Source organism: Coccidioides immitis (assembly GCF_000149335.2).
Source record: "Coccidioides immitis RS genomic scaffold supercont3.1, whole genome shotgun sequence".
Taxonomy (NCBI): Eukaryota; Fungi; Ascomycota; class Eurotiomycetes; order Onygenales; family Onygenaceae; genus Coccidioides; species Coccidioides immitis.
Genome location: NW_004504310.1, coordinates 3,946,780 through 3,959,372, shown reverse-complemented (window position 1 = coordinate 3,959,372; position 12,593 = coordinate 3,946,780). Strand labels below are relative to the sequence as shown.

Below are 12,593 nucleotides of genomic sequence, written 5' to 3'. Positions count from 1 at the left end.
ACAGCACTACGTCGCCCAACTCCAGACGGGGCACCCAGGAGCGGCCAGCGTGCTGGAGAGCTTCAAGGCGGACTCAGGCCAAACAACACCCTGCAATCTCACCCCCATGGCTTTCATGGGACCTGACCCGTGAAGGCTTCTTTTCCAATGGCACTAATATGTAAGTCACGAACTGGCGCGAGTAATTGGGCCAATCCCACCCTTTGCTTTAATCCCAACTCTCCGTTCCCACCTGAATACTAAATATTGGAGCTCCGGCATAGCGGATCTTATCCTCAGACTACGTCGCGACCCGCGCCCTTTGTCCAAACTCCCCCCCTATCTCTCCGCTCTCCTCATTCTTGTAGGTATCATATGGCTCCTCCTGCTCCCGCTGAACGAGTACTCTCGACAGACGTATATTTCCGAAAATGCGCTGTTACCGGGCCAGGTGCACACGTACTTTTCGGGCAGTGAGCAGAATATCTTCCGTGGATATAGGCAGGAGATCGAGGCAGTGAAGGATGCGGAGTACGATGTGTACGTTATGTGTCTAGCCTTGGAGAAACCTTTTGAATTTTCAATGTGAAAAGAGGATGTTGGGGTTGTTGGAAACGGTCCACGCTGATGGTTATTGATTCGATATAGGGTTTCACAAAAATTACAGTCGATCTTTCGGGAATCGGGGTTGAAAGTTGCGACTCAGAAATATGATTATCGGTCTGCTGGGAATGTTTATTCGGGCCAGAATGTTTACAGCATCATTCAAGCTCCCCGGGGTGATGGGACGGAGGCAATTGTCCTGGTAGCCGCGTGGAAGACGATCAAGGGAGAACCCAATCTCAATGGCGTTGCGCTGGCTTTAACTTTGGCTCGGTACTTTAAGAGTAAGTTATTTTCTCTTTTGTGGTGGACTATTGTCTTATCCTGACGTTCTCTCCTTAGGATGGTCTCTTTGGTCAAAAGATATAATTTTTCTCATCACACCGGATAGCAGGTCTGGTGCTCAAGCGTGGATCGACGCGTACCATGATATGCACCCTCCATCGGTTGAGCCACTGCCCCTGAAGAGTGGCGCTCTACAAGGCGCGCTCGCTTTCGAATACCCGTTTGACCATCGTTTCGAATCTATCCACATTGTTTACGACGGAGTCAACGGACAGCTGCCAAATCTCGACTTGTTCAACACTGCCGTATCCATATCTAATGGGCAAATGGGCATTCGCGCAGAATTGCAAGAAATGTGGAACCACGATGATAGCTACAAGATGCGCCTACAGACAATGGTCAGGGGGATGATGCGCCAGGGCCTCGGCAGTGCGGCGGGCCTACACAGTTGCTTTATTCCGTATCATATCGATGCGATCACACTTCAAACCGTTGGTCAGGGATGGCAGGATGAAATGGCTCTCGGTAGAACGGTAGAGGGTTTAGTTCGAAGCTTGAATAACCTGCTAGAGCATCTGCATCAGAGTTTTTTCTTTTACCTGCTAATGCAGACGAATCGATTTGTGAGCATTGGAACGTATCTTCCAAGTGCAATGTTGATTGCCGGCAATTTTACCATTATGGCGATTGCGTCGTGGATGAAAAGCGGGTACTCCGGCCTTGATATACGGTTGAACCAGGGTAAAATAGAGAAAACGACGGAAGGACAATCGGCGGGGGAGGGAAGAAGCGCCTCGCCTGGGAACGGGGAGAACAATGGCATCTTGGAAAGGCATCTTGCCTTACCGGCAAGTTTGGTCATGGGTTTGCATTTCTTAGGGGGTATACCTCTTTACATTTTCAACAATCTCTCACACCAGGTACCCAATTTTCCTTTTGTCGTTGCATAGAGAGCACAAGCCGGCTAACCGCCTTTTTGCAGTTCCTTGCCCCTGCAGCCTACTACTTCGGTTTCATCGACATCCTCATCCCCATTGTGCTTGCCACTCTCCTCACGCGATTCCACCACCCAACGGCTCAGCAATTCCTCCTCATAAAATCCTTTTCTCTCCTACTTCTTGGCCTTTTCCTCTCCGCTCTTGCAACCTTGAACTTCTCACTTTCCTTCCTAATGGGCCTACTTTGCGCGCCTCTTTCATTCGTCGGATACATCGAGCCCAAACCGACGTCCATATTAGCCAGCGCAGAGTCCAAATCTATGAAGGCGGGAAAGCCCTCCAAATCAGCGACCCCACTGACACCTTGTGTTCTTGCCAAGGTGGCTGTGAGCTTGGTAGTCCTTAACGCCATTGCTCCGAGTGCCGTGCTCCTCGGGGCCTGCAAGGCGTGGAACGTCTCAGTGGAGAAAGTTCTTACCGAGGCTGCGTTCGGGTGGGATGTTTGGGGGATGTGGACGCAGGTTGCCGTGTGGTGTGTGTGGTGGCCCGCTTGGCTGGCTGGAGTGATGGGAGTGGTGTCATCGGTGATGGTCTAATATAATGTATACATCTCTGCATATGTGGATTGGTGAGGCCGCGTGGATTTAACCATCCTACTCTTCATCCATAGTTGGGTACGTTTTTGAAGTCGTATATAAAGTTTCCAACCAGAAGAATATTACCTAAGGCAAACGAATCGGGCTGACCCGAAACCGCAATTGCCCCATGCAGCGACCGCGCTTCAACCCGCCGGGAAGGCGCGGTTGGCTGCCACACGCGGGTTGGACCTTCCAAGCGCCGATCCATGCGCCGCATTTACCATTCTAGGATTAGCGTATCCGCCAGCATGCTCCACCGGGCTGTGCTCAAAACTTAAAAGAGACGTTCCGACTTGGCTTGAATCGTGTGATGAGTCGTGACCACGACGACCTCCAGCGGGAGTTGTTGCACTGCCAGGCCAGGATTCTTCCACAATCCCGGGGGTGCCTTGTTTCGACAGAGCATTTCGTTCCTAATGGCATTGCAAGTTTTGTTTTACGCCTACCGGAGTCATGGATTGCTGCAATAACGTTGTTCAGCATTCAAGTCGCCTCTTTGGTTTCGGTCATCATGACTCTTGCTTAAAGTTAGGACTTCTATCCGGCTGCTCATGAGCCATTGGCGTTGATATTATGATCAGTTGGCCAGGTAGGCTTTTAGATAGCTTTAAGGCTGGCTTCGATGTTACTTAAAACCATTCAATTTGTTGTCTCCAGGTATAGTATTCCGTCTATCTTGTGATTCGATAACTATTAGAGCAAGCAATTTGGTCAGCTTTAAAAAAAAACCCAATTCTCCCAAACTCAGGAAACTCCAATCCCATGCAACTCTCCCTAGTATAATGCAGCTCCAGCCATCGTTTGCCGGAAATCTATGTACCAGACGTGCAGTGCCGAAACGAGAGTCACGATCTCCCACTGCTCGCCCATAGTGCCGGTTAGCCCGCTGCCGAGGAAAGCGAACTTGAAGCCCTTCGTCATGCTCCACCCGCAGTAGTACGCCAAAACCGCCACAACCTCTTTCCCGTCACTTGTCACCCCGAATTCCCGCCTCGATCTTTTCACAACGCAGTCCTCCATCGTATTCGACATTCGCACCAGTTTCCAGCCGTAGGAGTGGCCGTCTTGCTCCTTGATCTCATTTCCTGTGCTCATGCGCCATTCAAAGTTCTCGAGCCGCATCTCCTTGCCGACCCCAACGGGCAAAGAGAATGCAAGCGCGACGTGTTTGGATGGAGGAGAGGTGGTTATCGACTCCAATTCGGCTATTCCTTCTTGGTATCCCGGCCACCGCGGCACAGTTATGTTAACAAGCTTATTCTTGCTACTTTTGTCGGCAGCAGCTGTTGCCAGGACCGGGTGCGTATTGGTTGGTCCGTCGTATAGGTCAACGGAAGGCCCGCAGGTGGAAGTAGCAGAATGCACTGTCACAGCATGCACCTTCTGCTCGGCTGTCGGTCCCAGGTGAAATGTCTTTGACCTCTTCCAATTGAAGTACCCGTTCATTCTCGGTGGAAATTTGACGGTCGGGGGGTTCGATGGTTTCCAATCTCTTGTAGAACTGTTATAGCCGAATGTATGGTATGGCGGGACCGGGTCTCTAAAAGGGTTCTGGTCAAGTTGTGTGTAAGATGGAGGAGGGAGGTTCGGGCCGCCACCAGTGCCAGCAGGCAAGTATGGATACCCGCCTGCTGGGTAGCTCATGTTTCTGACGGTGAAAATGTGGAATGTGTAAATGAGGTATGTGATTGCTTGCGTCCGAATGATATGCTGCTTGGATATCAAGGTGCCACTGGATTAAAAATTCTGTCCTTGGTTATTCCCTAAGAAAGGCTTATTATTTATACCATTTGACGAACAGAGCAAGATGATCGCCATTAACCCTGTTGGACTAGATCGCCGCACCACAAGCCGCAGTGATCAGCTCGTGCAAAGCCCTGTCACGGCTGGGTGGGCCGTGGCACATCTTGGCCTTACTTATGTCCGTTCCAGGTCTAGCGGCCTTTGGCTGTTGATACGATTGGCCTTTTGCGGCATCAAACTCGATGCGTCGGTCTACTCCGTATTTTCGCCATACTGTACTCCGTACCGGGCTGCACTTAGAGGCCAGGAGCAAAGTGCCTTTTAGCCTATAAGGGTTGACACCTGGAGCCTTCCGAATATATATATATATATATATTGGCGTTCAAAGCAGCATATTCCTGATTCATGTTCTTCCCCCAAACCTCACTCTATCAAAATTCCGTTCGAACAACAGTCACGGCAACAAACAAACGCTCAAAATGCCTGACGGAAAGCCTGGTATGGTCATCAATTGGAATGCAACGGGAAGCGGTGCTGACAAAAGATTTAGTCGACGGGAGCCTTTATATTTACGCTCCTAACAAGATAGCGCCCATAATCTTTACTGCAGCGTTCACATTGACGGGCGGCATACATTTATGGCAATGCTCGTAAGAAATTGCTGTCTCAACTATAAGCATAGGAGCTTCTAGGAAGGATGCACTGACAATTTCGATAGTCATTATAAATCTTTCAAGCTCATGGGCCTACACCTTCTTTCTTGCCTCATGCTAACTGCCGGCTTTGCGCTGCGGGAGTACGGCGCTTTCGAATATCTTTACACCAAGAAGAATCTTGATGTGTATATCGCGAGTACCTCGATGATCTACATGGCCCCGTGAGCACCTGCAAAACTCCATTGAAACGGGGGATCGTACCCCTTACTAAGAGCCTTATCTCATAGACCTATCCTCGAACTCGCAAATTATCACGTCCTCGGTCGCATCCTCTATTATGTGCCATACTGCTCTCCGCTGCACCCCGGGCGTGTCCTTACCACCTTTGGTGCACTGTCCGCGGTCGTGGAGGTTTTGAACGCGATAGGAGTGGCTTACATCGCCAATAAATCGCTGCCTGAAAACCTCAGGGAACTTGGCGAAGCTTTGATAAAGGCCTCGCTAATAACCCAAATTGTCGTGATCTCGCTGTTCTACTTTCTGGCCGGTATTTTCCACCAGCGCACTGCGAAAGCCAAGGTCAACGTTCGTTCTGTCATGGCCCCATTAAGGACCATGTACATTAGCACATTTCTTATCTTGGTGCGATGTATCTATCGCACTGTGGAGCAGTTCGACATCTCGGATACGGAAATTAACTCGGAAGCCGATCTTTCGACCCTTAGCCCCGCAGTGCGATATGAATGGTATTTCTACGTCTTCGAGGCGAGCCTGTTGCTGCTCAATTCATTTCTATGGAATTGGCGGCACCCAGGGCGCTTCCTTCCCCAAAGTTCCAAGGTCTATCTCGCACAAAATGGCGCCACAGAAATCGAAGGGCCTGGCTGGAATGATAACCGCTCGTTGCTAATCACCCTGCTCGATCCTTTTGGTTTCTTTGGGCCCAGGAAAGAAAAAGAAAAGCCCTTTTGGGAAACTAACGGGCATGTTGGTACCGACAGTAACGTGTGATGGAGCCCCACGGCGCCTGAAGAGGCTTGGGTGTTATTAATTCGGGATAGCTGCGGCTAACGAGAAAGAAGGTTGAAGGATTCTGGAGTTTAATACGCTCGTGTACGGAGTATGGGGTACGCGCGAGGCATAATTGCCGTAATTACTACCTGTCCATTAGCATTTTCAGGAAGAGAATTCATGATTTTCGACAGTCCACAGCCCTCTATTTTGGAATTGACTCAAGCAGCGTCCAATTTTATTTTTTTTTTAAATCGACCTTCGCCATAGTCCATATGTGTTGGTGACAGTTGACTCATCAGTCCAGTTCTGTGCTAATCACCATTCATCTTTAAACCCGCGGCTGTTTACTGACAGTACTGGTCAGTGATGCAATGCTGCAGCATGCATCCAACAAACAAATTGTGGGCGCCAAAACAATCTGATGGTGTGTGCTCCGTGCTCCGGAACTCCACTGTAGTGCTGCGCCATCGATGGTAAAGATGCAGATCGTCGACCGATCACGGGTTCAGCTTGGCGGTGCTCGTCGACATTCCGACTTCCAATTCTGCACGGGCCTGACCGACCACAGCTTGACCAATAATGACTGGCTACTAGGATATGAGTTTTTCAATATCCTTGTTCCGTTGCAGAGAGTCTTGCGCCAACGCTTTACCGAATTAGGAGTGGAAGTTGGCCAAGCCGAGAACCCTTGTCATACCCGCAGGGCTGACGGACGACCCGCTTGAAGATTAGACTTCAAGATGCTGTGGGCAGACCAAGACAGAGCTGGAGAGGTTTATTATCGCTTTTGGGCATATATAAAAGTCATGGGTGGAATGAGGCCGGCTCTAGTTGGCTCTCTTCCCGTCTGCTATCTTTTATCCTAAACTGCATTAGTTAGGAATGAGATTTTCGCAACGTGCGGACATATGATGGAATTCCGCGAAAAGGAGACAACGCAGGCGAACGAAAGGAGACAATGCTGGGAGTGTTCCCGCCGCCGACTGGTATGCGACTCATCACGTCCGGCCTGCAACAAGTGCCAGACTGCTGGGATCACTTGCCCTGGGTATAGCCAGAAGAAACCCCTAAAGTGGCTTCCCCCAGGGAAGGTGACGTCTAGAACTAGGCGACGTCGAGGTCGCCCTACCGACAAAGGCGACAGCAATACTAGTAGTTGCGCCCCCACCACAGTCAATCCTAGTCTTGGGACTAGCGAGGTGGAAGAAAGTAGTATCAAGAGCTTGACGTGCCATACCGAAAATGGTATGAAAGACGTTGCTGCAGCTCTCTCGCACGTCACATTTGGAACCGAGGCCTGTGCTTTCACTCAAGCCATACTCTACTGTGAGCCGATCAATCTGATACCCTCCACTTGGCCGTGGAAGGTAAAAGGACTGGAGGGGTAGGCTAACTCTCTTGGACTCTGTTAGACAATTCTTGTATCTATCCACACTTTGAATCTATGCACCAGCTGGCGCCAAATCCATACCTCCTTCGCTTTTCTCTCTCTACAGCGCGCTATATTCCCACTGGTATGAAATACACTCTGGTATCCATGGCCTTAAACCATCGCATCTACCATCTACTCTCAAGAACGAGTCGCTCAACCTTAGCGGAGGCGCTATCTAATCTGTATCATTATCGCGGCTTGGCTATCAGGGCATTGGGTGAAGATGTTGGCAAAGAGAAAACCCGAAGCAGCGATGCGACGATTACTAGTGTTCTGCTATTCATGGTCACGGATGTCAGTTCCTCTCTGTTCTTAGTGGGCAAGCTAAGCAAGTGTTAACCATGTCCTTGCAATAGGTCCGAGACTCTCTTTCGCTAAACTGGCGGCAACATTTTATTGGTGCTGAGAAGCTAATTTCGCTCCGCGGCGGTTTAGAGAACCTTGCCCGCGTGTCCCCACATATGAAGCCCATGTTGCTTTATTACATGATGTAATTCTTCCCTGGAATTGATTTGGATTAGCCCTAACTGCTTGTGACGGGGTCTTGTGTACTAATTTCGCGTTTAACAGACTTGGCGTCATTGGAAACACAACCACACCCCCGTCCGACCAAGTCGCGACAACGTCTCAGCTTGACCTAGCCAATCTGGCATCTGAGATGTATGGGGAGGGCTATCTTTTTCCAAACCTTCTCTGTCCCCCCTCCCTGTTTCTGGATATCCTCAGCATCAATCACCTTCGATATCAATGGAAGATCGCGTCTCTTGTAAATCAATTTTCTCAAACTGCAGCCGAGGCGGTGTTGCAACACGTTGACGCTTTCTCGCCTGAGGAATGGGCCTGTTCAAATACCTCGTCTCAGGAAGATTGGCTCCTTATCGGGCGTATATACCAATCAGCAGTCGCCCTGTATTGCATCTCATCGTTGCAAAGCGTTTCTGTCCTCCCCTTCACTTCGCAGCTCAAAGCCAGGAGAACTGCCCACGGTAATCGCCTCTTCCAACTTCTCAAGGAGGCCCTACTCTCACCAAAAGTGAATAAGTGCATGATGTGGCCGTTAATCGTGGCCGGCGCGGAAGCGGTAAATCGAGGCCCAGCGGCACGTGAATTTGTCGCTGACCATTTGTCGGAAATGTCTGAAGACCTCGGGACACCTCTACCACTGCATGCGAAAATGGTTTTCAAAAAATTTTGGCCCTCTGGGAAAACAAAGTGGGATGATTGCTTCGATACTCCGTATGCTTTCGTACCATGAGACGACTGCGAGATGCCAAGTGGGAATCATTGGCAAATGAGAAGTGATGGATGATAAGGCAAACTCAAGACAAGTAACAATTGAACAAGATAATAAAGACATTGAGGCACCGATGAAATGTCACGCTAGCTATCTGCACCGGCAGCCCTTCCTTCAGAACCGATGGCGGGACCAGAGAAAATTGGATAGATAGAGTGCCCGAAGAACTTAGAGGGTATACTCATCAGAAGGAATGCTATCTTCTCGCGAGTTTAGACAGGATTTCTGGGGGTTTTGAGGAGTGATCCTCAGAACATCGAGCACGCAACAGTCCTCTGGTGCATCCTTATTCATGCTCAAGAGAGGAGATCGATCCAAAACTAAGGAAAATTTGCCCATAGCAGCTTGAACGACGCTAGAACTGCTGAGTAAAGGGAAAAATACAATTCCAACATTCAGACCACAAACTATAAACTTCGGATGAGAGAGGGAGGAAAGGCAGCACATCGTCTCATAGTCGAAACGATGGGCCACAAGTCTCCAGTTGTTGAGAGATTCAGCCCGAAGAAAACTGATATTTAGAGTCCATCTCGATCTATTCTTCGTCTTGCCATTTGAAAACGATGTATGGCTACGGATAGACCGTATAACTTCCAAGCTCTCAAATCAATAGTTCGTACGGAGTACTTTCAGCATGTTGTAATCATCGCAAGTCAGCGCTCTTGGAGCGGTTCGCTAACTAGTTAACTAGTTAACTGTTAACCAGCGAGTTACATAATCAACAAGGGCCCCTTTCGGTTGCCATGCCAACATGGTGGTCGCACTTCAAGCATCGACAACACTGACCGAACCCGCAGAAGCCTGTCGAACTCGGGTCGAATTCCACAAACTCGCAAGGTAAGTCGGGCAGAACTGTGCCCAAATTTGTTTTCCTTTTCTTTTACTGATTGCTGTTCTTTCTGTTTTTGTTGAATCTTGCTGCATCTTGCATTTAGATCATAAATGCATTTTCGCGCAGCGTGGCATCTGCATTGATTGGATTTAAAGGAGCCTTAATTGGGTTGCATTCCGAAACACCTTTGAACTTGCATTGATCATCTTTTTGGAAGATATCATTTTGTAGACTGTTTGTCCTCCTCTTTCTATACTGCTTCGCGTCATTGGAGTCGAAAGCACGGAGTATAGACTTTGAATTTCAGTGGATATCGCACCTTGGTCGAGATTTGTCGTTTTTCCGCCTCTTTTTGCGTTGCAACACCGTGGAGGACCAAAAGCGGTTGAAAGAAATCGGTCGCGATCACAACGCGATAGCTTGAAGCGCTGGCGAATTTGAAATTTGTTGCTGGTACCGACTTGCACATAAACGAAGAAAATGAGTGTCAGGGTGGTGGCGCGAATTCGACCGCTCCTGAAAACGGAACGTGAAATCGACATCATCCTCCGTCCTGGTGCGTCCAACCCGACGTTACCTTCTGCTGCCAAATCTTCCGATGAGAATACGACGTTGAAGACGCAGAAGGACATTTGCGACCGGCCCAATGTTGTGCGTATCCCGAACCCGAAAAATGAGGGAGAGCAGTATAGCTTTCAGTTCAATTCGGTATATGATGACACTGTGGGGCAACAAGAATTTTTCGATGCAGAAGGTATACTCGCTTAGGCTGCATAGACTGACGTGAATGAACAATATCGGTAAACTGACTCGATTCCCTGCGGCTATTTAGTGGCGCCGACTGTAAAGCATCTTTTCAACGGGTTCGATATTACGTTGTTTGCATATGGAGTCACCGGCACGGGAAAAACCCATACCATGAGAGGAGGAAAAAGCCTAGCCGACAGAGGGGTCATCCCACGATTGTTAAGCGGCATATATAGGAGAAGTCGGAAGATGGAGAAAGACTCTCAAGGTGCCACAAAGGTGAACGTTGTCATGAGCTACTATGAAATATACAACGACAAGGTGTTTGATCTCTTTGAGCCGCCCGAGAAGAGGACGCCTTCCGGCCTTCCACTCAGAGACAGTGGAGGTAAGACCATAGTTGTAGGGCTTACTGAGCGGCCATGCGGTTCATTGAAGGAGTTCGAATGTCTATATGACCAAGCCAATATTAACAGGTCGACTTCTGCCACCAAGGTACGGAAATGGATCTCTAGCGGCTGCTGAAGGTTTCGAGATGTTGACCAGCTAACCCGCGAACGGGATAAACAGTTAAATGCACATTCTTCCAGGTCACACGCAATTTTGTGCGTGAAGTTAACAGTTACAACGGGAGACCGCGTTCGTGTTAGCACTGCCTCTGCAATAGACCTGGCTGGCTCGGAGGATAACCGCCGAACAGACAATGGTAAAGAACGCATGGTCGAATCGGCGAGCATTAATAAGAGCTTGTTCGTCTTGGCCCAGTGTGTGGAGGCTATAAGTAAAAAGCAAGCAAGAATCCCGTATCGAGAATCGAAAATGACGAGAATCTTATCCCTTGGTCAAAACCAGGGGCTTACAGTGATGATCCTTAATCTTGCACCAGTCCGTTCGTATCACCTGGATACGCTGAGTTCTCTCAACTTTGCGAACCGTACAAAGAAGATTGAGGTCCGAGAGGTGGAGAATGAGCCGATGTTCAAAGGACCGCCACGTCTTGCCCCGGGGTTATCCGCGAAAGGGTCCTCCATAAAAAGGCAGCCGTTGCGGCCACTAACAGCTTCATTAAATGCAAATATTGTGCCACCAGCCGCCAATGGGGCCTCGAAGCCATCCGATGGCAAGCCTACAAAGTCGTTCATGGTCTACACAGACAAGTCGCAGGCCAAGCAGCAAGCTCAACCTGCTTTAGCGAAAGCCTCTCCATTGAAGCGAAAGTCTGGAAACAATCTCCTGCCATTGGCCCGTCCTTCAAAAATTGCTCGTGTTGCAAACGAGGCGAGTACCCGGTGCACACAAGAATCAAACAGTGTCTCCGCTGCAAAGATCGAGGAGATGGTCGAGAAGAAGGTCGCACAGATCCTAGCTGCTCGAGCTCGAGATAAAGCTGAAACGTCCCGTGGAGCGCTTCGCACGCAAGCAAACAACATTAATGCCCAGTTACAACGCAGACTTGAACGCTTGGAGCAAAGGGTTGAAGGGAACGAAGATGCACGGGCTGAAGGCTTATCGTACTTGCTAATGGGTAAGCAACATCAGAGCCATGGTGAGGATAAGTCAGCTTTAAAGATGTATCAGTTGGCGCTCCCCTTCTTCCCAGAAAATGCAAAATTAGCACAGAAAATCGAAGTTTTGCAGGCGAGATTGAATGGACATGACACAACGCACAATGATTCCGAGAAGGCACAACAGCAAGGGCATAAAAACCGTCGACGAGTTAATCGTGAAAGCGCCGAGAATTATGATAGTGGCGACGAGGAATACTGCGAGTTAGAGGAGAATGATAGCTTGAGCGACGAAAACTACGAGGCACAGGGTCATTCGCGCCCCAAACCGAAAGCTAGAAAAGCGGCGACTCGAAGGTGCCACCCGAGAACAAAAGAGACAGGCGTCGTAGACGCCAACAACGCGATCCAATCTCCGCGGACAGCACACATTCTCTCCATTATCAATTCGAGGAATATTAATCAAATTAAGCTGCTTCGCGGCGTTGGGGCTAAGAAAGCAGAGGCCATTGTTGATTGCCTGTGTGAGATGGATGGCAATGTTTCTGATGCTGATAAATCGGTTCAGATTCGCAGTCTGGTGGAATTAGGGAAGATGAAAGGCGTTGGGTTGAAGACGGTGGAGAATATGCGGAATGCAGTCGATGTTGCATAGGGCTTCTTGAAGTCCTGGCCTCATGAGCCTGCTTTGACAAAAAAACACACACACACACACACACACACATATATATATATATATATACCCACGCATTTTCTGTTTCATGTCTGTCTTCCAACGAAGCGATGGCGTTTTGGCGCATATACATTGGCATAGCTCTTTATCTATCCATAACGTTTTCCCAAGAGGTCTTGCATCATGGGTGCAGTCAGTCAATACATTAATGCGAGAGGCACACGATGCTTTTGCAAACCTCATATGATGATGTC

At 49.1% G+C, this 12,593-nt stretch overlaps 5 protein-coding genes across 5 annotated transcripts; 4 read left to right on the top strand and 1 right to left on the bottom strand.

Moving 5' to 3' along the window:
- The first annotated feature begins 61 nt into the window (after nt 1–61).
- CIMG_01708 (GPI transamidase component) lies at nt 62–2,482 on the top strand. The gene is made up of 5 exons (XM_001247936.2): nt 62–160; nt 264–519; nt 628–866; nt 925–1,787; nt 1,850–2,482. Exons 1-5 carry the CDS (start codon nt 148–150, stop codon nt 2,399–2,401), a joined length of 1,923 nt encoding a protein of 640 aa, XP_001247937.1. The 5' UTR covers nt 62–147; the 3' UTR covers nt 2,402–2,482.
- A 435-nt stretch (nt 2,483–2,917) lies between these two features.
- Nucleotides 2,918–4,237, bottom strand: CIMG_01709 (uncharacterized protein). Its single transcript, XM_001247937.2, has one exon. The coding sequence runs from the start codon at nt 4,085–4,087 to the stop codon at nt 3,218–3,220; it is 870 nt and encodes a 289-aa protein (XP_001247938.1). The 5' UTR covers nt 4,088–4,237; the 3' UTR covers nt 2,918–3,217.
- A 428-nt stretch (nt 4,238–4,665) lies between these two features.
- Nucleotides 4,666–5,853, top strand: CIMG_01710 (RTA1 domain-containing protein; the record flags this gene model as incomplete). The annotated part of the gene is made up of 4 exons (XM_001247938.1): nt 4,666–4,684; nt 4,737–4,836; nt 4,905–5,063; nt 5,130–5,853. The coding sequence occupies 4 exons, from the start codon at nt 4,666–4,668 to the stop codon at nt 5,851–5,853; spliced, it is 1,002 nt and encodes a 333-aa protein (XP_001247939.1).
- A 914-nt stretch (nt 5,854–6,767) lies between these two features.
- Nucleotides 6,768–8,543, top strand: CIMG_01711 (C6 zinc finger domain-containing protein; the record flags this gene model as incomplete). Its single annotated transcript, XM_001247939.2, has 4 exons — nt 6,768–7,182; nt 7,269–7,582; nt 7,645–7,778; nt 7,859–8,543. 4 exons carry the CDS (start codon nt 6,768–6,770, stop codon nt 8,541–8,543), a joined length of 1,548 nt encoding a protein of 515 aa, XP_001247940.2.
- A 1,351-nt stretch (nt 8,544–9,894) lies between these two features.
- On the top strand, nt 9,895–12,509 carry CIMG_01713 (kinesin family protein; the record flags this gene model as incomplete). Its single annotated transcript, XM_001247941.2, has 3 exons — nt 9,895–10,168; nt 10,247–10,656; nt 10,708–12,509. The coding sequence occupies 3 exons, from the start codon at nt 9,895–9,897 to the stop codon at nt 12,319–12,321; spliced, it is 2,298 nt and encodes a 765-aa protein (XP_001247942.2). The 3' UTR covers nt 12,322–12,509.
- Between the last annotated feature and the right edge of the window lie 84 nt (nt 12,510–12,593).